Source organism: Gadus chalcogrammus, chromosome 21, assembly GCF_026213295.1.
Source record: "Gadus chalcogrammus isolate NIFS_2021 chromosome 21, NIFS_Gcha_1.0, whole genome shotgun sequence".
In the NCBI taxonomy this organism is placed as follows: Eukaryota; Metazoa; Chordata; class Actinopteri; order Gadiformes; family Gadidae; genus Gadus; species Gadus chalcogrammus.
The window spans coordinates 14,113,536-14,138,416 of record NC_079432.1 but is presented as its reverse complement, the minus strand read 5'-3'; the positions used below and the strand labels follow the sequence as shown (position 1 = coordinate 14,138,416).

The 24,881-nt window shown below is 46.0% G+C and overlaps 1 protein-coding gene across 1 annotated transcript in view; it reads left to right on the top strand.

Annotated features, from left to right (window-relative positions):
- susd6 (sushi domain containing 6) overlaps positions 1–24,881 on the top strand; it is a 30,536-nt gene that overhangs the window by 383 nt on the left and 5,272 nt on the right. The window contains exons 2-5 of the mRNA XM_056580670.1: positions 4,942–5,123; positions 21,693–21,887; positions 23,155–23,349; positions 23,640–23,778. Of these exons, the coding sequence (XP_056436645.1) occupies positions 4,976–5,123; positions 21,693–21,887; positions 23,155–23,349; positions 23,640–23,778 (677 nt within the window). The 5' untranslated portion in view covers positions 4,942–4,975. The remainder of the gene's footprint in view (positions 1–4,941; positions 5,124–21,692; positions 21,888–23,154; positions 23,350–23,639; positions 23,779–24,881) is intronic.

The following is a 24,881-nucleotide window of genomic DNA, read 5'->3' as shown; positions in this document are numbered from 1 at the left end:
GACAACACTCCGCTTCGTGCTTCATGCTCAGCGATGACTTTGAACGATAAGCCCGAGTTTCAGAAGTACCGATCCCGGGGCTCGGGGACAGCGGACACACTGGCACCGGGACGTAGTCATTACTGTGTTATAATGTGAGACAGCTCACTGGACAGTATCTAACAAAGACACGACGGAATCCGGACAGCGAGGCGTCTTACCAAACCAAACAGTGTTTAGTAAACGCCAGAGGACCGTGAACTGGCCTAGTTCCACTGTTTAACTTTAGCGCAGACCTTGATGTACCAGGGCTGCTTGAGCCCGTCCGCTCACTGCGCTCATTGTTTAAATAGCCCACGGTACAGTCGCACGTGTCGGCGCGTGTGGCTGTACGGGCTGCTGCTACAAAGGCGCCCGTGCCACATCACAACAGCTGTCGGCATGCGTTTGGGTAAAGGTCGTTGTTATTTTTGTATGACCCAAAATTATGTATATTTTTTTTATTGAGATGTAATAATCATTCCACAGTGTGTAGGGTGTTTGTGTATGGGACTGTCTTCTTGTTTTCTTCTCCGTATGGCATGCATCCGCTACATTCCTCGAAGTCGCATTGATATCGGGTGGTCGTGTCGCACCTTTTGTGTGATGGTGTTCGGCTTTGTTTGATTTTGATTGTTGCATTCAACCCGGAAATAGTACCAAGTTCGGCAGAATTTGGGTTGCTGGCAGTCGTCATCCACATATTTTACGAAGCCTACATTTCTGTTCACATATATTTTGTTTTTACACAATAAAAAAACATACATAGGAATATAGTTAGAACCAAATATGACGTTTATTTGTAGGCCTATACCCAAGAAACGTGCAATGCTGAAAGCTCAGGTCCAATGCTCATAGTTTCCATAGTTTGCTGTTTCGTTATGTTTATACACGGTTATAGCCTATTATTATTATTATCATGCAACAGACGCCCTATCCCGGTGGCTCTTCATTGTCCACGTATCAATGCCTCTATTTATGTCATCGTGTCTCTCTATGTTTTTGAGGTACAACGCCTACTATGCCGCATAATACGCAGTGTAACAACAAAGGTTCTATGCTGTTTGCTGCCATCCAGAGCCACGTCTTTAGGACAAGCCAGTTTCCACCACTAGAGGCTGACGGCTTGAGCAGCGCTGGTACCTATCGAGTGGCAAACCTTCTTCAACGGTTCCCGAGGGGCTCTGTTTCCCTGAGTGCTGCCCAGCTGGGCTAATGCTGCTCTTCTTGGCACCCAGTCGGTATTGTTGGAGCCCACAGCAGCAGGGAAACTGCATTAGATGAATATTACTATAGCTGCCTTGCTTGGTAGACTGGTCAAGCTAGGCCTGTGGTAGGGGGTTACTGTTTTCCCCCAAACACAAAGCTGCCGTAATCCTATCTCCAAGCAGACTTGTTTTTTCTCACTCCAGTAAATCCAGTTGTTCTGTAGTCCAAACAACAACAAAACACATTACCCATATATGTAATAGGCTATACACAGGCAATACTGTACATTATTTGTTGTGGAATTGTCTGCATATAAACTAAGTGGCACATTATGCGAGGAAACCATAATTCCAAAGATTTCTCTTTGAATTGTCCATACACTATACACTTAGTGTGTAACTGTTCAGTATACTGTTGAGTAGTAAACAGAGGTTGAGTTTTCCCAGTACTCCCAGTTGAGGTAATGGGGGATCCTAGAAATGTCTTGATCCCCCATTAGATCAATCCAACATGGAAGATGTCTCGTCATTGGCTTTGAATCTCTAACCCTTTGGGTGTGTTTAAATGACAAAGAACCTCAAATGATGATCAAGTTACAGCGGTGTTTTAACAGCTCCAATATCAATGTCAGACATACCCTTAGAAAGAATGCAGGAAACGGCAGGATCAGTGCTTTATGAGATCTGGTCTGTAATCTTACAGCAACGTAGCATCAAGATGTTTAATATGTTTGCAACTGGTGTATCCAGTTCCCTAGGATGGGTTGGCTATACCTCTTCATGCCCTTCTGACAAAGAATGTTCCTGCCTAGTAGGGTAATCAATCAATATTAAGCATTGCTATAATTGCGCATGATTAGGTATCAATGGATAGAGTCATCAAACCTTTCCTTTATCCTTTGTCCTGAGCGACAGCGGCTGTTTTTAGCCATTATGAAACTATGGGGGCGGCAATTGATGATCCTTTGTAGTTCCACAGTGTAATGTTTAGATTCTTCTTCTCTCCCATTGAAACTTTAACCAATGGTATTCATGACAGAATTGTTGCGCAGAAGCATACATTTTTGCCGCTAGCCTTCATAAAATCGGCTGGAATTATGACTCACCATTGACTAGGCTGCATACCACTGTTTAGAGACTTGGAAATGATCATGGCGTGCCAGCGATCCTGATACAAATCTTTCCGAGGTAGTGTACCCAGGCCAAAATTGCAGCCTCAAGCATTCAGCCTCTGGGTAATGTGATTCCAGCAGGCAGCAACAGATATATTCCTAGGTACAAATGACTCACTGTTTAGAATTAGAACAATTAGGTTGTTTTTTTGCTTTGACAATTTTCTCTTTCAACATTGAAAAACAAAGCGAGTCATCTCCCATGTCCATTGGCATGTTCACGTTGCCTTTTATGGCACTGGGGCCTTTTCGTTGCAATCCCTGACTCTGATCAAGCCGATTCTGCATATGTTTAACTTAACGAAGTCAAAGCCAATCAATACCCTTCCCTAAGTGCTCGCAGTAGGTCAGCTTTGCATTATGAACATTGAGTCTAGTTGTCATTTTTTTAATCCGTCCAGGACAAAACAGCATGTTCTTCTTTTGCTTTGCCTACTGGCCACATTGACCCTTGTTCAGTGGGTGAGGAAATGTTGTTTCTGCGTTCCTTCCTCCTATACGCCCTTTGGCGCGTCCTTGTTTCCTGACAATCTAGAGAGCTCTGTATCACAGACTCCCTCCCAGCGCGTCATGCGCACTTGCATGCAAGATGTAACCCTCCTGCAGAGGGGTAAAGCTGTTCAGGGACTGCCGTTAGTATGAGGTGTATATAATGTCACTGTATTTGTCTATGGTAGTGTTTTTTCTCCACACATGCAACGATCCAGCTAATTTGAGAGGTTACCTGTTCTGCTCTGCTGATGAGCAAATCTATCTGCTTTGATGCAAAAATACCTGTGTGTTCTGCTAGGTAGTCGTAGATGGGTTGTTTTGATGGTGCTGCCGACCCCGGACGCATGCAAACACCCCCCACCAGGAAATGCATTGTTGTGAATTGAAGCGTTGATATTGCCGTAGCCATTAGTAATTTAAATGGCCTCTCTGCCCTCCCATGGGAATCCGCTGCCAGCCAGTCTTTCTGCACTCCGTCCTCCTGCCGAGAACAGCTAGCACTGCAGACTCATGAGGCACCTGGAACGCATTCATGTAATGGTGGGGTGTCTCTTTATTTATTTCCTCTCTTTTCTCAATATAATCTACCAACGAGGTTCTTGCTGTTTTAAATAGGGGATGTTTCCATAGGGTTTTAGGATAGTAAATGGTGTTAAAAGGGTTGGTGGGTTGGAACACTGCCGATTCTTGTTCTTAGGCTCCCCCCCATAACCAACCAAGCAGAGCCATGCAAATCGTCAATAAACCACCAAAGAGCAAGGCAGATTGATCCAGTATTAGATATTAAAGGGGCTAAGGCAGATTAATCAGGGTACTCTTTTGGGGGCTAACGGTGCAGAACCACACAGACTCGTGAAAAGAGAAAAAAAACTGAATAGATTTCTCCCAGCCTTCGTTATTTATTGACAAGGGCACACCGTACCATGGGTGCCACTCCCCTCAAGGCTGTGCAGAGAAAAGGAAATGCAAATGCGTTAAAGGCCTTGTACATCAGAATGCTTAATGCTCATTTTTTGTTGCCGATTTTCCATATTGAGAGGACACAAGAGCGTTGTAGTACTGTAAAATCCTACATCATGTAAATATACTGTACTGACTGAGGCTTATGAAAACTCTTTGTTTTGCGTGATTAACACTGGCAGTTTTAAACAAAAATAATCTCCCCATATTAACAGAAAAAGTCACGCTTGATAACGCAAAAAGGGGGTGTAGGTGCGTGGAGGCTTGACGGGGGGGGGGATTTTCGCGTTTGCTCATTCGCGTAATCAAGCAATCGCGCACAAAATACATTTCAAAGTGGATCGGCCCACTTCCCGATCTTTCCGTTCTCCAGTCCCTGCTGCAGAGCGAATTAAAATCGCCGGCAGAACGGGCTGGGGGTCTAATACCGTGATATATTTAAAATTTAACGGCATTTCACATTAATCGCAAATATCCCGCTGCTTTGGGTTTTCCTTTGTAAGCGCGTTTAGAGGAGACACGGACGAATCCGCTGTCAGTGCGTGTGCAGTGTAACAGTGATACACGGGTTTATCCAATAAGTGGTCGTGTATCTGCGCACCATTGGCATGTATGCACGCTTGTGTACGACTACGTTTGCATGTGTAAACGACAATGACAGGGTAAAAGAGTGCTATGCAGAGATGAATGAACGGAACGATATTTATATTTCAAAATCGCGAAAAAATTAAAAAGCAGAATCAATTTGTGGCGCTCTGTGTTCACTCTGTGGCGCTGCACTACACATTGGTCTATGTATGGGAAACACTGCTGTATGGTAATTCAGCATCACATTTAATTGCTTTGTGCGTTGCTCAGCTCTCTCTCTCTCTCTCTCTCTCTCTCTCTCTCTCTCTCTCTCTCTCTCTCTCTCTCTCTCTCTCTCTCTCTCTCTCTCTCTCTCTCTCTCTCTCTCTCTCTCTCTCTCTCTCTCTCTCTCTCTCTCTCTCTCTCTCTCTCTCTATGACCTCCCTGGGTCTCTCTCCCAGTGACTGGGAGGTTATGTAATCCCTGCTGACTGCTGATAACTAATCTCTTTCTCTTCCCCGTAGAGGATTCTCTGGCTGGTCGCGCGGAAGGGGAAAGATGTGCGATGGAATGGTAGCGTTTCTGACGAGAGTCCCGTCCTCCTCCTCCTCCTCCTCCTCCTCCTCCTCCTCGCTAGACCACAGGCTGGCTGCCTCCGCGTTGCTCCTCCTCCTCCTCACACTGCTGCCGTCCAGTCACGCATCAGGTAGGGGAGCCACGTGCCCAGGCCTGCTCCTGCTCTCTCTCTCTCTCTCTCTCTCTCTCTCTCTCTCTCTCACTCTCTCTGTCACTCTCCCTCACACACGCTGAATATCACTCGATGGAAAACATGCATATACAGGTATTGTGGGTGCAATGTAATCATGGCTTTAGTTTTCTTGAGGAGGCGTAGTCAATGAACTTTTGCCTTGGACCCTTTGGTACAGTCAAACACTTATTATATGTTATAAATTATAATTATTTATCACACGCCAATGCCAAAAATATACAGGTCATGAGGGGAGAGGCTTTGTCGCGTTACCGCATGACAATTAAACAAAGGAACGGGAGCCATTAGGGAGGATTCAGAGGGGAGACGACATAAATACTTATGCTTAATGAATCGCCGGCTGGGAGTGCTACCTCAACCCCGGCCTAGAGGGAATGGCAGTTTGCTGTCCCTGGCGGCTCACAGCCCGCCCCCTCCCCCATCTCCCTGGCCTTTCTCTCAACTGTTATTGAGTTAAAGAGAGAAAGAGAGCGTGTTGTCTGTGGTCACACCGCTGTCATGAGGTTTTAATCAGCATGGCGTTTAGCACCATTAGGAAAGGGAGAGCTTTTAGCCATGCCTTTAGCCGCCGCCCCCCCCTCCCCCCCTCCTCTCCTCTCTCACAGATATGTTGTTGTCCCCCACTGTCTCACAACGGGGCCGACCGACAGCTTTTTGCATTCACGTCTCATTGTCATAAAGTGCTGCCCCGAGATTGTTTTTAGCGGCTGTAGTAATAAAACATAGCAACTGTTGACAAGATGTTTATAGGGCATAATCCCCACGCCAACACAGCACACACACACAGAGACCTGATTGGGATGTCTCCAACACAAAGTAACTAAGACACACACACACACAGAGCCAACGATCATTGTCCCACTCGACAGATGAACAGTGTGCGCGTGTGGGCGAGCTTTTGTCTTTTAGCCCGAGCCTTATCCCGTCTGCTCGAGTGCAGTGTGCCTGAGCAGATATGACTCATTGTGTTTCATGAATGTGAAGGCGAAAAGAACGCTGCTGAGGGAGACGGCGGAGGAACGACGAGTGAGTGAGTTCATAGGGCTGGACGATGAGGGGATGAGAGGAGGCCGCGAGGGAGAGCAGGGAGAGTGTACTCATCATGCGCCACCCCTTGCTTATGTAACTCCCATGAATCATGTGGAGCTCACCGGAGCCCCTGCCACGCTCACAGCTACTCTGTCCGTCACACACACACAGCGAGTGGCTGATGCCCCTCTAATGCTCCTTGATGCGTGAGTGTGTGTGTGTGTGTGTGTGTGTGAGTGTTTGTGTGTGATAAATGTGTGCGAAACTGTCTGCGCATGCTTATCTTGCTCACCCAGCGCATACTGTGTTTATAAGTGAATGCTGGACCTCAACATTCACTCATGATGATTATGTACCCTGGTATTCTTATCGCCTCAGCACAAAGGTGACCATTAGAAATAGTAGCATTAGATGCATCAGCTTGGTTAGGTATTGTTTTAAGATCATAACCTTCATATAATCGACTGGCGTGAAATCTACATTATTATGAAATTGGGCATGGATCTGTGGTGATCACATAATCACAGAATGTACAAACTAGCCTACTTTGAAAGAGATCATAACATATCTTCTTCGCCTTACCTTTTGTTTTCATATGTAAATTGAAATATCAAGCAGCAGGAAGAATGACTGGTGCCGCCATGCATCAGGGCTGCTAGCTCTGTTGTGTCCTGTAAGGGTGGCAGGCAGAGGAATAGCTACGGTGTGCCCAGCCCCCAAAGTTCAACAGACGCACATTACTAATTGTGTACGCTGTAATTTATTGAATTCAAGGAAACCCCACTGTGTATGCTGCCAGAACCCTCTGAACTGTTTCACCTGTTGAGTCGTGGCTGTATTTCATCCTTCATTTTAATGTAGTTCATAAAAACATATGTCTTCTTGTACAGGGGGAACGGCACAAGCACCCTGTGAACAAGTGTCCCGCGTACTTCAACAGTGCTCCCAACTCTCCTCAAGGACACCATCTGCTTCTTATTCCACAGAAGAAAAAGGGTTTCTCATACAGCTGGGTTTGACAGGTGGCCACGCGACCAGGAGACCTATTGCTTATTTTAACAAAAAAAACATAGCCATCATCTTCTCGGGGCACTATTGATTTTTCTGCCCAGCCTTGAGCACTCAATTGTAGTCCCCTTCTCGTTCTCGTTCTCCAATGTGTGTGTGTGCTCTCTCATACATAATTCAGGCAGGTAATCCCTGGACATCTACTTGAAACGGAAATGTCCCTGGATAATATTCATGAATACGAAATTGCAATACAGTTGACAGGCCAATTCTAGGATCATAGCTATAATAGTGGGGGGCAGAATAGATTTTAGCTAGAATAGCTAGAATTTGCCTCATATGGTTCATAGCTATGTTATGCAAGGTCTAAGAAGCAACACATGCCCCCAGTGTATTTTTATATATATATATATATATATATATATATATATATTTGGGCGATATATACATGGCCTCTTGTGCAAGGTCTGGTCGCCACTGGTCACCACTGATATTGTTTTGTTGTATACAACTAAAATCTCATCATTGTATTAGTTACCCGTTGGTACAAGAATGCTTGTTTCAAAGCCGGGGCGACGAGCAACATCAAAGCCTCCTGCCATAAGCCTCTGTGTCCGGCTAGGTAAGGAAATGGCAACTAAAGCAGTTGTGTAAAAGGACAAACGCTGGCAAGCGGATGGATTACACCGGCAAGGGTTGAGGGGAATAAACAACACAAGCCCGGATTGTTTGCTTGCTTATCCAAGGCTCTGAGATTTATTTTATTTTTAATCACAGGAAAGCTCGGTTGCAAACTTTGCAGCAGTTCAGCGGCATTGCAGGGGTAGTTATTTTCCTTGTGGTGGATGCGTCCTGTGTTCTTTGTTCCAGAGGAAGTAGGCCAGACAGTTAGTCAGAAATGTGGTTGACAGATTGAAAAACTTAGTTAGGACCCATAGTGCCAATTGACATTTTCCTCACTTATCCAGAACTAGTCATCTACTTTTTAATAGTTTCAGCCTTCAGAAGTCAATGGGAAGGTAGCCAAGGAAAATACCATCAACAAGAACAAAAGGGCGCCTTCCTATTGTCGACAAAGTCTCTTTTGTCAATTAATGGTTGGTCGGCTTGACTAGGTTCGAATTGAATGTGGTCTAGAGAGAGAGCCAAATGGTGGATCAGAGGGCTATTCCATGCTGATCCTGTTATTCGACTCCTTTTGCTGTGGAAGACTAGCAGAGGGTGCAGGCCTTCATCTCACCAGAGTCGGACACTAAACGAATATGCCGGACAGGCCCCCTGCTCTCTGTCAATAGCTGCCTTGGGCTAGCATGGGGTCCTTGCTGCGACCGCAGAACTAATGAGGGCTGGTACAAGTCAAGCTTGGCCTCTTGCAATGGCTATAATCCATTGCAAGATTTCCAACTCCATAGGCATGCCAAACGGGCTCTACAATTCGGTGATGTTCATTCTGCTTCAAAGTATGTCCGTACCCCCCACACAAACAGGTTTGGCTTAGACAGACCGGGGGTTTGCAAACAATACCACCTTAGCCGGGGAGAAAACAATGGCTGCCGTGCAATCAACTGTTCCCAATGGTCCCCCTAAGACCTGTTAACAAAGGTGGCCTGCAAGCAGGCACAAGGAGTAAGGCAATATGCCTGCCGCCGTCCCCCATCTGAAATGTGAGAACAAAGAGGGCTTTTAGGGGGCTGTCGGACCCCGCGGGGCGAACCACAGCGAGCGCTACTCCATCACCCACCAGCAATTAAGAGCGCCGACCCCTCTCTGCCCTGCGTGTGTGTGTCTGAAGCTCCTATACCACTTATTTTTTTCTTTTTTAAGATCCACTTTCTCTCACTCCCTTTTTCCCCTCTCCCTTCCTTAGTCTCTCTCTCCCCCCGCCTCTCCATCTGGGTTGCTGCTATTATCCAGGTGAGGGCAGAAGCCATCAGCCGCGCTCCGCTAGCAGTCGACATCAATCTTCGCTCATCCATTACCTGTGAGTTTATCACTTTGGGGGGGCAGGGGGGTGCTGGGGCTTGTCACCCACTGTGTATGTTTAATGACTTTACCAAGCAGCCAAGCCCTGAGGGAGACTTCACAACACCTTGGCCACAAGACACATCTGCAACACGGGCACCCATCGCAGAGACCCATTCATTTGCATTTTGGCAGATGGCTCTGGGTGTTTCCTCTGCTTACCTATTTCCCCAGGCTGCTTCTATGTTGCCTGCTACTCAACCTTGCCTATTGGGCCGGCTTAATGGTGTTTCATATGATATCATATATTTCTGGTAAATTTTTGGTCATCATAAATCACAGGGATCGAAAGGGGGACAAAATGTCTGAAGGTCAGAAACTACTAGTACCAACACTCAATTCAGGCCAAAGGTTCTTCCAGTCCTAGTGAATATAAAGGCCACTATGTTGCAACTGCTAACCTTGTGTGTTAGCTAGGGCTGGCCCGAATTATTCGAATACTCGTTCGGAAATTAGTATTCGAAGCTTTAATCCTTATTCGGTGCTTCGTTTTTTCTTTTTTTTTTGTTCTAGCTTCTTTTGCAAGAAGCTAGAACTGCAATATAATGTCAGCAAATAATATAATATTTGGGATATAAAAGTTAGTAGGATTGTAGTAGTAGTAGTATATGGCTAATTTAGGAGGATATTACATCACTAAGTGTCACAGCGCATCCATCACCTCACCTCCGAGCGCAGCGCAGTGAGCGCACTTAGTTCAACATAGACATTGAACGAGCTGGTTCAAAATGCCCAAAAAAAATCTTCAGTTTGGGAACATTTTCAATTGGCCAATGATCGACAGCATGCTCAGTGCCAAATTTGCGACAATAAATTGGCATTTCACGGAGGAACGACAAGTTTGATGAATCACCTCAAACATGTAATTAGCCTATTATGCAGATGTGGCCTAGAACTAGCATATTTGTTTATACAGCCTTGAAAAAAACATTTAATAGCCTGATAATAACTAAAACTATCTGAGCCCGAGCTACTGTACAGGACACGACACGCGTGTAGGTTGATCAATTATTAAAGAACTTTTGATCTGTAAGTAGTAAAAAACATGCCGTTGTCCGCTTCGGGAAGCTAACGGCCGTGCGGTTCCGATGCTGCTGGTGCGATTGTAGTCCTTACAGAAGCTGTTTTATCCAGCTTGGAACTTGTGCTTATTTTCGGGGTCTTTATGCAATAAATAAACCCACCCTTAGATCCAAGAATGATAGTCTGTATGTCCTTAATTAATCCATGCCCCCGTAAGGGCTAAGATGGCAGAGAGGACAATTGATTTGGAACGGAACAACAGCTGTTCGCTACCACAGGGAAAAAGTAAGGAACTCCTACTTACTTAGGCCTACTAATTAACGTTAAAATTCTATTAAATCTTCAACAAAATATGCATATACTGTCAAAATCGGTTCGGGAGTATATAGAGATTATTAATGCTTTTGATAGTGTGTTTTTCTGGAACGAGTATTCAAATCCTCGCTCGGAAAAACCAACAAGTATTCGAAGCCTGAAAAATGGCATTCGGGCCAGCCCTAGTGTTAGCCCGGGTTTCAATGGGCCTCATGTGAGGGACCAGCCTGCTGAGTGTGGGCACAGGCCTGACTAATGAGCTGCTAAATATATCCCCCAGGCACTACTGTCTCTCCTCTTTCTTCTTTCCCTGCTGCCTTCACTCAGTCTTTTTGCTTTTATCTCCCGCCTCTAAATGTATTGCTTTATATTTTGTCTTCTTGTCTCCGTTCTCGAGTTCCCTTTATGGTGCTTCTGTCACGCTCATTGTTCTTTGACGTCCCTCTGAAACTGTGGGCTCATTTTACACCTCATGTGTCGTCGTCAACACGAGCATCCTGCTCAAACAAGGTCAGCCACGTTTATCTGGTGCACATCAAACCAGAGAGGCTGATACACCTACGCACGATCACACGCCGTCGCTTTTCCTACTGCTGCCTCAGCGCAGGCCTACGGAGTCATCCATCCACCACCTCTAAACGCTCAACCATCAAGTCGACACACACACACACACACACACACACACACACACACACACACACAGACACACACAGACACACACAGACACACACTCACACACAGAAGCCGCTCGTAGTGGTAGAGCCAATTTGGAGAACAAGGCTGCATTGGTGCCACTTTGTCCGCCTCCCATGCCTCTTGGAGGAACGGAAGGTCCCGCAGGTTTGGAATCTTCCCAGTATGCGAGTGTCTCTGTGTCAACATATCTACATTCAGTAACTGGTTGTACAGTAATATGTTTAGTTCTTCCAGTTATCGGCTCCAAAAGAAGTTCTTTGTTTGCTTTGTGTCGTAACTGTGTCAGATTGGACCACGTCTGCAAAATTTCAGTTATGTCCACATGAACAATTACATTTGCCAGCATATATCATATGCATCCACTTTGACTCAAACAAAGGAATGGTAATTGTCGACCATGGCAAGCTTGTAAGTTTTTTTGCCCATAAGCCTGGCCAATGGACTTCACAGATTGTAGCTTGATTGCCCCCAATCTTTGTGACATTCTAAGCTTGTTTGTTTGTAGCTCCTGTGTCAGGCCCTGGCAGACACCCCTAGGCATGTTGATTGCCTGGGCAGTAGGAATTTTATAATGGAGCCGTGTTGGGATTCCACCTTTCTGGTGAAAATCCTATTTATTTGTAACCTGCACACGCACACACGCATGCGTGGCCTTCATCTCATCCGTCTCTGTTATTTGCTCCAGCAAGGCCAAACATGATGGTTCCAGCCATCTTGCTGCTGCTTCTACTCAATAGCTTTATCGACCGGCAGTGTGCAAACACAAAAGAGAAATGGATTTCAAATTTGGCTCTGTGATCCAGGGAGTATTGGTTGTGCTATCAACAAATATACAAGCGGAGGACTTTCTGTGCACAACAGCAGCAGCAGCAAGCTCCCCTCAGTACCAAGACGAGGCAAAGGCCTAGTGACCACAATTTATAGGAGGCTTATGTGGGCTTATTGTGAGGCAAGGGGATTGGGAGGAATTCAGTGTGCCACGAAACCCTGAGCCAGTCAAGCTAGGCACGAACAACACACGGCAGGCAGTCTCTTTTGTTAAACGTTCAAAAGTGTGTTATTGGCCAAACTGTCATCATGGCGATGCCGAGTTGGGCACTCTCATCAGACTGCAGTTTCTCCATAAAAGTGTGTGCAGTGAAATCAACAGCCACAAGGAACCAGTCTCTCCCGAGTGCTCTCACAATGACCGGCCATTGTTTGAAAACAACGGCTGCGGACCAGAGAGCCTCAGGGTTTTTATCACACCTACGCCACATTTGTTTGTTTCCGTTTTCTGCCTTCACTTGGGACCTTCCTGTTTGTTTGTTTGGCCTTATTCGAGCGTCACTATCGCAAGGCTAGGGCCTTTGAGCAGGGAAATATGTCGCCAGATAGCATCATCCTGACAAAACAAACACATCCTCCGATCCTTCCTCCCATGTGATGTTGCAAAGGCTCCACACCCATTCCTCTGAGAACTGGTCTGCTCCTTCACCTCCATTAAAAAAGAAAACATTTCGATACAGCTGCCTGACTTATTGCAAGCTCAGACTGTATAGAACCAATCTTTTGACAACAGATTAGGATGACGCCCCCCATCACACCATCCATCACCCATGCAAGCACACACCCCAACTTTCACCTTCAGCGAGGGAACCAAAATGCAACCCTCACACTTTGGTTGGGAGGCAGGCTTTACTCTGTTGGAATACAATCATCACAGTTGCATTAGAAGACGTGTGTGTGTGTGTGTGTGTGTGTGTGTGTGTGTGTGTGTGTGTGTGTGTGTGTGTGTGTGTGTGTGTGTGTGTGTGTGTGTGTGTGTGTGTGTTGAACATGTACACGTGCGTGTGTGTGTGTCTTTGTGTATGCGTGAGTGTCGCCGAGCATGTACACGTGTGTGTGTGTCTGTCTCTTTGTTTTCCTCTGAAAGCTGAGAGGATGGAATGTCTGCCTTCCAGCTGTCCCTGAGAATCAGAGAGAGGGAAACAAGTGGGGGGGTTCTCTGTCCCCCTTTAACGTCCACCCATCTGCTCCCACTGGTTTGTGTGTGTGTGTGTGTGTGTGTGTGTGTGTGTGTGTGTGTGTGTGTGTGTGTGTGTGTGTGTGTAATGGGGGTCACATAATGGCATCCCCCCCATCCACCCACTGTTTGGTCTCGCATTCATATTTATCCCTTCACATGCAAAGTTGCCCTGTTGTTCTTTTCTAGAGGCACGCTGCTTAAATCTGCATCGGTTCCCTCCCCCTGCCCCCCTCCATTAAGTCACAGGAGACAATAGATTGTATTGGCAGCACACGTGGCCGTGTGTTCAATAGATTTTTTGAGTGTGTTGAGAATTCCATCACTTTTCAGTTTTTCAAAGCACACAGGCACTGCAGGCTGGGGTGTGCGAGACAACGGGACAAGAAGATGCCTCTCTCTCTCTGGCTTTTGTTGGAGCAGAGTTTCCTGTTGACTTAACAACATGGTTCTCAGCAGAACGCTACTGGGCATAGCTGGACGGGTGTAGCTGGACAGTGTGTGTATGACGAAATGAATGCCTGAGCTGTGTCTCATGCACGCACACATACATATACACACACACACACACACACACACACACACACACACACACACACAAGAGGCCTTTTCTCGTACATGCATATAAGGTGTTCAAAACACAGATAGAATGTCAGTTCCAGGGACCGAGGCCTGCTGCCTACCAAGGGATATAGATATACACACTCAGGCACTCACTCACACTGTTATGCCTGAGTACTCACTCCCTGTATCTGTGTGTACTAAAGCATTTGCTTTTTGTACAAATGTGTGGGTGACTCCCTACCACAACCACCCCCACCCACCACACACACACTCCACCCATCCTCAGGGCTGTCCGCCTTCCAACCCCCTAGAGGCCCCAGCAGATGGAAGTGTGACGTGTGTCTGTGTGTGGTGTGTATGTGTGTCTGTCTGTGTCTGTGTGTGGTGTGAATGTGTGTGTCTGGTGTGAGTGTGAGTAAGGGCTGGCTGATAAGGCAATAATGCTCAGTCCCAATATACTGTGTTAGTAATAGAATATTTCAATAACCAAATATATCACTATAGAGCCGGTTTTGTGCTAAAGAAATAAATTCATTGTCTTTATAAAATAACTACGGTACACGGTTCTGTCGATTTTTTATACTATTTTATAAATAAAATGTATTTTCCAATTTTAAAAGCTTATTGCAAAATGAACATAACAGCTTTGAGAGAAACCTTAAAAAATGATATATATAGAGGCCTAGTCTGAATGTAAAATATCAAAGCTAAACATGAAACTGTTTAGATTGTAGCTAGCTTTGTGCGATATGTACAAAATCGTGTATCTTATATTCTGACCCGCGATGGGACAATATTGTAGGGATGAAAAAAATATTTACACATTGAGATTTTTGATAAATAATCATCAGCAATGTGGGTATCAGAATGGAGGGGTTAAGGGAAATAATACAACAGCTAGAAAAGCCTATTAGTTTAAAGAAATCACTTCCCTTAATGCAGCCTTTAATACGAGGGAAAGAAAATCCTTATGCCCTATTGCGATATTGCATTATCTAATATCCAAAAGGCCGTATACATATGAACTCCGGATTAACTCAGAGAATCAGGTCTGGAGATGATCAGGAGTTGCCTTATCAAACATGCAACACACAGCAGGAGCTAAGCCGCATCAGACATGTTCAAACATCCTCCGTATACAACTGTAAAAGTAAGAAGCAGCCATGCTCCCTGTTTTGTGTCAGTCCATGGTAGAAACGTCAGCAAAACGCCCACTCTCAAGTTCTCCGGATTTCAGATTCTGGACTTTACGCCAGGGACCTGGCAGGTTTAACTCCGGAGGGTCAGATTCTGACATTTGTGTTCACACAAACAGCCCACTGGGGATTATCCGTAGATGTACGATTTACGTTGCATGTGTGAAAGGCCTATTAGGCGATATCCTGTTTCGTAGGTTGATATCGATTTAATATTAATATACTGCCTAGCCCTAGCTAGTGTGTGTGTGTGTGTGTGTGTGTGTGTGTGTGTGTGTGTGTGTGTGTGTGTGTGTGTGTGTGTGTGTGTGTGTGTGTGTGTGTGTGTGTGTGTGTGTGTGTGTGTGTGTGTGTGTGTGTGTGTGTGTGTGTGTGCATCTAAAATTAGAACATCGCAGCTTGCTGTTGGTTCCCACTATTTTCTCATCAACGTCATCCATTAACGTCATTGACTTGGCATAATATCTTTGCTTCATGTTATACCACAGACTTCTCTTACAACCTTGCATTCCCTCCAGTTCAGTTCTCTGTGTGTCCCCCCTGGACTCTTCTCTCCCTGTCTCTCCGTTCTTCTCCGAGTCTTTCTGTATGCAAAGCAGGTCCTCCGTTGAACTCTGTGCTCAAACAGGCACCAGCTGTTATCTGAGAAGAGTTATACGTAGCTAATCGCACATTGGCTGACGCGGGCCGTGGCCCTGCACACAGGCGCCGTGTTACCATTTCACACGCACGCACGCACACACGGGCAAACACACACAGGCATAACATGAAACTGGTAGTATCACTCCCGCAGACTTCAATCGGCCTGTGTAGCGATTGCATTTCACAGGCTGGCAGCTCGGTGAGGCCAAACCGTGTCACTCTATATAGTGTGAAGGGCTGTGCACCCAGCTCTCCTCCGTGTCCTGTTCACAAGAATGAAAGTGAGTGCAGGCAATAGAACCTCTTTGGCTTGAGCTAAACACACTCACACAAGCCTGCTTTACATATACAAACTGCACGCACACACGCTTTGGCTTTAAAGTGTCGACACGCTGGTGTTTGGTGGATATTTTTACTGACATTGCAGTCGGGACATGCGTTTCAATGCGGTCCCGGGACATGCGTTTCAATATGTCGTTATTATGGATCCACAATGGTCGCCTTTGTGGATTATCCCTCCCTTTTGCGGCTCCGAAGGGTTCCCAAAGCCTTAAGCAACACCCTGTCCTTTTCTTTGTTCCTATGACATTTACGCCTGTCAGCAACTGTCGTTATAATGTTGAAACAACCGACAAAGAGCACGCCTATTTTCAGAAGACAGTTGCCGCATATTTCTCTCACCCACACACACACATGTTCCTAGTGACACACACACATGCATGTCTTTCTAGAATTTGAGCAATTTGTTATAAACATTATCCATTCGACACTGTCACACAAAGAAAAGCTCTGCTGCACTCAAATAATGACAGTTTGTCTTAAACAATCTGCCGGATTAGTGGGAGAGGAAACGGTTGACCCACCCTACTCAAAAAACAAATTTAAATACCCTCAAGTCTATCTCTGCATCGCAAAAACAACAACAACAACAGCAGCAGCAATAACGGCAGCAGTGAAGGATTTAGGGAAGGACCGACAAAGGAACAAAAACATATTTACCAGGCCAGAGAGGGCCTCATCATCCCCTATCGTCTTTACAGTTTAATCCATCCACACGCACACACGCACACACGCACACACAAACATAAGCAGCATCGTCAATACACAAAATGCCACACATCCACAAGCCCCCTCCCTCCCTCCTTCTCTCCCACGGTGATTGTCACACAGTGCAGGTCAGCAGCTGGCAGGCTGCAGTTACGTCGGGCTCTAATGCTATCTGCTTCGGTCGCTTCCCCGTTGCCTATAGAGGATGATGAAAATTGTGTTATGGTGGAAGCCGCGTCATTCCCTGTACGAGTGGCTGCCTCGACAGATGTGAAGGGGGAGATGTTGACAGAAGATTTGAACACCCGTCCCGAACCCCACTCCACCCCCTCCTTCTTTCTAATACCGTGTTGCAATCCGCCTCACGAGGCACACCTATACTCCTGTGAGGACATGAAAGCATACCCCACCTTTTGATAGGAAACCACTGGTTAATTAGACACCACTGGTTGATAGGACGCCACTGGTTTATAGGACGCCACTGGTTGATAGGACGCCACTGGTTTATATGACACCACTGGTTTAGAGGACACAACTGGTTTATAGGACGCCACTGGTTTAAAGGACGCCACTGGTTAATTAGACACCACTGGTTTATAGGACGCCACTGGTTTAGAGGACACCACTGGTTTATAGGACACCACTGGTTTATAGGGCTCCACTGGTTTATAGGACACCACTGGTTTAGAGGGCTCCACTGGTTTATAGGGCTCCACTGGTTTATAGGACACCACTGGTTTATAGGACGCCACTGGTTTAGAGGACGCCACTGGTTTATAGGACGCCAATGGTTAGAGGACACCACTGGTTTATAAGACTCCACTGGTTTATAGGGCTCCACTGGTTTATAGGACACCACTGGTTTAGAGGACACCACTGGTTTATAAGACTCCACTGGTTTATAGGGCTCCACTGGTTTATAGGACACCACTGGTTTAGAGGACAACACTGGTTTATAAGACTCCACTGGTTTATAGGGCTCCACTGGTTTATAGGACGCCACTGGTTTATAGGACGCCACTGGTTTAGAGGGCTCCACTGGTTTATAGGACACCACTGGATTAGAGGACGCCACTGGTTAATAGGACACCACTGGTTTAGAGGACGCCACTGGTTTATAGGACGCCAATGGTTAATAGGACACCACTGGTTTAGAGGACACCACTGGTTAATTAGACACCACTGATTGATAGGACGCCACTGGTTAATTAGACACCACTGGTTTATAGGACTCCACTTGTTTACAGGACAAAACTGGTTTACAGGACACCACTGGTTTATAGGGCAGCACTGGTTTATAGGACACCAGTGGTATTGCCTTGCCTCTCCAAAAACCTAACTGGCTGGGTTTCATTTTGATGTTTTGGAGAAGAATGTTGTCCTATCAGATACACAGGCAGAGAGCTTTTTGAGCAGTAAATAAACAGTTTATTAAGGTTACGGGAAAACAGTACATCCCCATGCACTTGGTGCAATCTCTGTTTTGAGTAAGGATGAATTACCTATGGTGGATTTTCAACCTGAATGGCAATGAACATAGCTGCAAAAGTAGGATGACTGACTTCCCCTCAAACCAGGGACCCTTAGCAGCTGTACACATTGATTGATCTTTTGGCAACTAACCCTAACCCTATTTTCCCAATAGCAACGCAGCGACTCCCTCCACATCATCTCTATAAATGGAAATATATCATGTACCAGACTGTGGTGTCCCCTAGCGCCTTCCACACTTATCTGAACAGACTTCTCACAAAGGATTCACTATTGACTGAGTAGTATCACACCATTCGATCACACTTACTCTGGAAACGCAGCTTCTACTGTGATTGCTGAACAGCCAGTGTGTGTGACCGTGTCTCCCACCGAACTGGCCAGATACACACAGCTAAAGGCTCCCTGGTGTCAATCAGCATGTTCCTTTTTCTACCCTATGAATTAAGGTTTGGGACTTGGTTGGTGTGTGATTTATTAAGAATATTTAGCTAAAGCAGCTGTGCATGCAAACGGATATCCTGGATTTCCCTGTAATAGACTGTGGGTTTCTTGGTAGATTACTGTGTTTGGTAGGGAACTGACTGCGGCCTTCTCCCTGCATGCATACTCAGAAGACACGCCACAACCTGCCTCTCTCGACTTCTCATCGCTTACTCAGAAGCAGACACCACCTTAATTTTCATGTTATTTTCCTTCACCCCCCACCCCCTCTGTCTGTCATTCTCTCTCTCTCTGTCTATCTCACCACACCACTACCTTGATCCCACACTCTTCAGATCTGTCATTTCGTTGTTTTGTCCTTTTGTCAATAGCTGTCTCGCCCTTCAAAAGCCCTCAAATCGTTTGTTTTCCATCCCCTCTCCCTCACGTTTTATCATTCCTTTCAGTGACAGCAGCGTTATGTGGGAAGGAGATAAAAAATAGATATTATTAAGGCTATTCTTTGATGTTGTTTCCTAGTGGGCCTTTGAGAGGACATTGGTTTGGGTTGCATTGCCTCTCCGGGCGTCATTGGCAAGGGTTACAAACGCTTGGACATTGCTACTTCTCATATATTTTGTGTATGGTTATATTTTCTGTACGTTTTTTGGAGCAGATTTAATAAAGGCTTAATGAAGCATCCCGTTATTTAACGTGAGTAGCAGACGCCCCGGCGCACATCTCCGAGACCGACGCCTTCCTCGGCGGAGCAAGGTCAGGAGCCGACGGATTCCACCGACAGCCAGCCGTCACCTACATAGCTCCTCATCGCTCCCACGGGCCCCGCCACAACAGCTCATCAAAGGGCCTGCCAGCCCACCTTCCCAGCAGCAGCTCTCTCAGCCCCCCCAACACCCCCCAACATTAACACCGGCTGCTCCCCGTGCACCTCCATGGAGCGGCCGGGTCAATGTGTCCGCGCAAGGACCATTATGTGTGTGTACGTGTGTGTGTTTGAGCGTGAGGCGAATGGATATTTTTTATTACTGAAACTCTCTGCTGTTTGTGTGTGTGTGTGTGTGTGTGTGTGTGTGTGTGTGTGTGTGTGTGTGTGTGTGTGTGTGTGTGTGTGTGTGTGTGTGTGTGTGTGTGTGTGTGTGTGCGCGTGTGCGTGTGTGTGTGTTCGTCCGCATTAGATTCTACTACAACTCTGTGCGGAAGTGTGTGTGTGTGTGTGTTATATTTTACACTGGGGGTGCATCCATTAGCCTGTGATCTTCAGCTGCCAGCTCAGAGCCGTGCAGTAGATTGGAGTAAGTTGTTAGCTAGTTGCCGTTTAAGCAATCTCTCCTTCATTTCTCTTACTGTTTCTGTAATCTCACAAACACACACACACACATACACACACACACACACACAAAACATCATATATTCCCTGGCTACAACACTCATACCCTGCTTTGTCGATTGCAAACAAGGGTTGCCTGTTTACATACTGATATCAAACAACCAAAACTCTCTGAAATGATCTGAAACAAAGCAAATATTGTCATAAATTCATTCATAGAAAGGTGCAATGAAGCATCCTTAATGGTAAGGTTGAGTTGGTCGAGGTTGAGCAATTACCTCACATGGACACCCATAGTATGTACAAAAACTGTGAAGCATTCAAATGTATTTTAAACTTTTAATTAAATATATAATGGAATCCCCTTAATCCCTTAGATATATTTTACAACCTAAAGGACAACAAGGTCAACACTCAATAACAACACCATCGGCGTCTAGAAAATTCCACGTGACATTTCAGGCCACAAAACGACATCTTCAATCCATTCTCTCTTTGACTTTGCGACAAAGCCCAAAATATTCCTTGTGCCCCCACCCAGACTGATTGGCCAGACCCCCCAACAGTGGGAGTCTTGTAACAAACTGATCTGCCAATGACTCAGCCCACAAAATCAATATCGCTGAGAGACACCAAAGTCAGCCCTTCCTGTTGTCTCTGTTTGGACAGGTGGTGCAATGTTATGTCAGAGCTTGCATCGAAACAAGCCCTGCTGCTCTCAACAGATTGGAACTCCAAGGGTGTGTGTGTGTGTGTGTGTGTGTGTGTGTGTGTGTGTGTGGGGGGGATGATATAGAGTGTGTTTGAGCATTGTGATGCATGTGCAGACGTACTGTGATTTTTCATGAAAAGGTGTGGCAGGCTAAGCTGGCAAGAGTAGTTTGCCACGAAGTCGCGGTGATCCTTCCTCGTACAGGGATAATATTTTTGTTCACACACACAGCCGCCCACACACACAAACACCTCGGTGACATTGCAATGTCAGAGAGGCAGCATGTGAAGTTGCAAATCATTGACTCTGGCAGAACTTTCCTCCATCTCAGCCATTTGGTTCGTGGCTCCTCGTTACGACACAGCGAATCGCCCGGGCCAAGGATCCTCTTCGTTCCTGGAAATGCAATCATGGCGTTCCTCTGAATCAAAAGCGATAATAAGAGGGCCAATGATGCAAGCCAAATGTAAAAAAAAAAAGAAGGTGCCTTTGATGATTCCGTCTGGTGCTTGCAGCTCAGACGGTCTCTCACTCGGCTTTGCAAAGAGTGTCTGCTTCCCTCGTGGTTATCGGAACTTGAAATTTAATCTGGACCTGGTATATGAAAATAAAATAAAAATTCCCGCCATGGCGTTTATCAGAGCCATCAGTGGGGCCGGCGTCACCTCTGGTCTGTCAACGGTGCACAGCAGCCCGGTCCTGATAAACCGCTATTGCTTCTGCCTGGAGGCAACCAATTATCCTCATTGTGTCCACCCTTGTATCTTATTACCGCCCGTTATTAAAATGCGATGTAGGGCTCATAAACGACTGTCACTGGAGCAAATGATAACAATGCCTTTGCTCCTGTCCTGACTCTCCTGGGTCTTTACATTTACACTCATTGCAGAGAGTCCATTAACCGACAACTCGCCCTGCAGCCTTCAGCTCGCCCAACCCCCTCCCACTCACCCTTCACTCACCCCCCTGTGGTTCCCTCCTGCAGGATGTCCCCGTCCGGACGGCATGGCCCACGGGGACCTGGTGAACCAGACGGAGGCCAACCGGGGCTCCTTCCCGCCCGGCACCCTACTGACCTACGGCTGCGAGGTGGGCTACGCCCCGGACGGCCCCCCCACCATCGCCTGCACCGGCACCGGGGCCTGGTCCCACCCGCCCCCGCGCTGCCTCCGCAGTAACGGTGAGCGCCGAGTGTCCCAGGATGCAGTGCTCGCCCATCAACCTACCGCCACCATTGTTTATCAGCTTCGGCAGCAGCATTGATTTAATACCTAGTTAGTTCAACACGCGCAAGAAATTTGTGTTGGAGTCTGGTAAACGTAGTAAAGAAACATTAATATAAAATGGACAAAATCAATTTGACTTGTAAGTCAAGTGTAGTTATTACATTAAAGGTTAATAGGTTCATGAAACTAGAGATAAGAGAGGTTTATGAAAGCCTAGAGTTAAGGGTTATCACCCGAGCAGACTTCCCTATCAAAGAACTTTCAAAGAGATGAATATATAATATAATCTTTACCTTTTTCTTTAAAGCCCCCTCCACTGTTTGAAAGTGTTGTCACCCAACCTTTCATGGGCTAAAAAATGTGACTGATTTGTTTAAGAGACATTTTATATATTTTGTTTGTTGCAAACAGATGGAGCGTATCGGCATTGTAAAATTCAGTTTGATGGTTGCCTTTTTTTGCTTCCTAATCTTGATCTTGAAAGAAGATCTGGTCGTATTTTAAAGAGAACAAATTGGACAATATTTCACGGATCATTCCCCGATTGTCACACACAATGTCCTTGAAATGAGGAAAAGGGTGCTCCTTTGAGTCTGTGTCCTTGTACGATCGAAGCATCGGCAGTAGCGCGGTTCAGAGCACCATATATGTCTATACATGGTGCTGGTTGATAGAGGATGTTTGACAGAGAGATAGGGAGACAAATTGCATGCTTGGAGAAAATACGACACAACACTTCACAAGGTTTTTGTTTTCTTTGTGAGAGTACAGTGAGATATATTCTCCATGCATATGGAGCTAGCGCAGTGCTCGTCACTCTGTAGTCTCAACACACAAAGAGGATGAATGGAGCCTTGTATAGATATGGGAGGCAGCTTGGATGATCCTATATTACTTTTCGCCCACTGAATTCTTTCCTCTGATGCGATTTTCTTTCTTCTGTGCTTTGAGGACAGGCGTAATATTTCATGTTGTATCATCAGACGTTTCAGCTCCTGTGTATATAAAACCTGCAACGGGCAAAAAAGCACAGCTCTGTGGTGTCATGTTCTTTGTCACTTTTACAACTGAATGCCAATCCAATCCCCGGGGCCCCGACCACACGCTGTGATCCAGGGCCCTGATCCAGACATTTGGAGGCCCTTCAGTCATTCAGTGTTGAGCCAGCACCCCGTAGCCTCCATGGTTCTGACGGGCCCCCCCCCTGTGTGTCCTCCGTAGTGTGTTCGCCCCCCACGGAGCCGGAGAACGGGGGCTACCGGTGTCACCCCACACCCTGCCATCGCCTGGCCCAGAAGACCGTCATCGAGTACTTCTGTGACGAGGGGTACGCCCTCAAGGGGGACTACAAGTTCCTCACCTGCCAGAACGGGGAGTGGGACGCGCCCATGCAGATCAGCTGCCGCCTCAGCCAAGGTGAGGCCCTCTGAGGTTCAACCATCAGGCTACATGCACCAACACGCACCCATCTCACCGATGGTTACTCAAGCACCCCGTTCCAATGAGTTGAGTGATAAGTGTGTATTTAAAGGAAGTAATTGCTTCTGTGAAAACTAATCACATACAATAAATCGTAGCATCAGTTCCCTTTCTGGAAAAACAAGTCAGAACTCCCCCTTTTTAACCCGCACTGACGTTCTCCTACTAACTGGGTCAGGACCAGGGTGTGTGTCTGCCTGTGTTAACCGTGTTCTCTCCTGCTGCAGACAGGGAGCCCACCTCTCCGCTGGGCATGCCCGCCCTCTCCATCGTGGCCTCCACCGCCAGCTCTGTGATCCTCATCCTGCTGCTGGTGGTGCTGTTTGTCCTGCTGCAGCCCAAACTCAAGTCCTTCCACCACAGCAGGTGAGACACACACACACACAAATACACACACACACACACACACACACACACACACACACACACACACACACACACACACACACACACACACACACACACACACACACACACACACACACACACACACACACACACACACACACACACATTGTCATGCATACACATACACACGCCAGCAGACATGCACACTTGCACTTTCACTCGTGCACATACCAGGGCTGGAAACCGGTTTAAGGAACAAAAACAAAAACCCGGAAGCAAACAATATTTTAACATAAAACAAAAAATGTAACAAAAAACTAAATCATTCTCACTGTTCCAGAACAGAACCGTTCATTTCTCTAAAAACGGTTAACAGTGTTATTCTTTTGTTTCAATCCCTTTCAGGGTAAGTTGTTTATTTGGGTACATCAAATAAAGGGTCATAAATGGGATGACCTTATCATAACCTTAATCATAGTGGGAGGCTACGACAGCTAAGCTGCAGAAAGGACAGATTTAAGAATACTTTTTTACCTACTGCAATTGCACTTTATAATAACTCCCCTTTTTAGTAAGGCCAGAAGAATTCAATTAAACTTTAGCTTGAGCTGCATGTATCATACTTATATTTACTTATATATTATGCTTATTATATTCCGGTATATGTATTTTTTATTTTATTTTTTTGCACCTGTTTATTGCACACCTGTTTATTTGCACACCTGTATATTTGTACACATTTTGTGCTGTTATCTCTGAGTAACAGCTACTTACACTTATGCACATGGAGCATCGATTCCACTTTTTCTATCCTAGGCTAGGTATTGTGGGCTCATGGTTTTGTTGAGGTGGGATGTGTATCTATACATGTGTTGTTTTGTGTTTTGTGTATGTATGCTGGCTGCTGGAACACCTACATTTCTCTGCTGAGATGAATAAAGTATATCTTATCTTATCTTATAAATGAGGGCACTAAACACTTATTCTATCAGAAGGAACCCTAAGGCGCATTAGACGTGGTCTTGTAGGTGTGGTTTTGTGCACTGGCGCGCACATGTGTTACGGAGGCAGAAGTTTCAGCGAGTTACAACTTTCGAACAGCAATTTAATTTTTTGTCTCA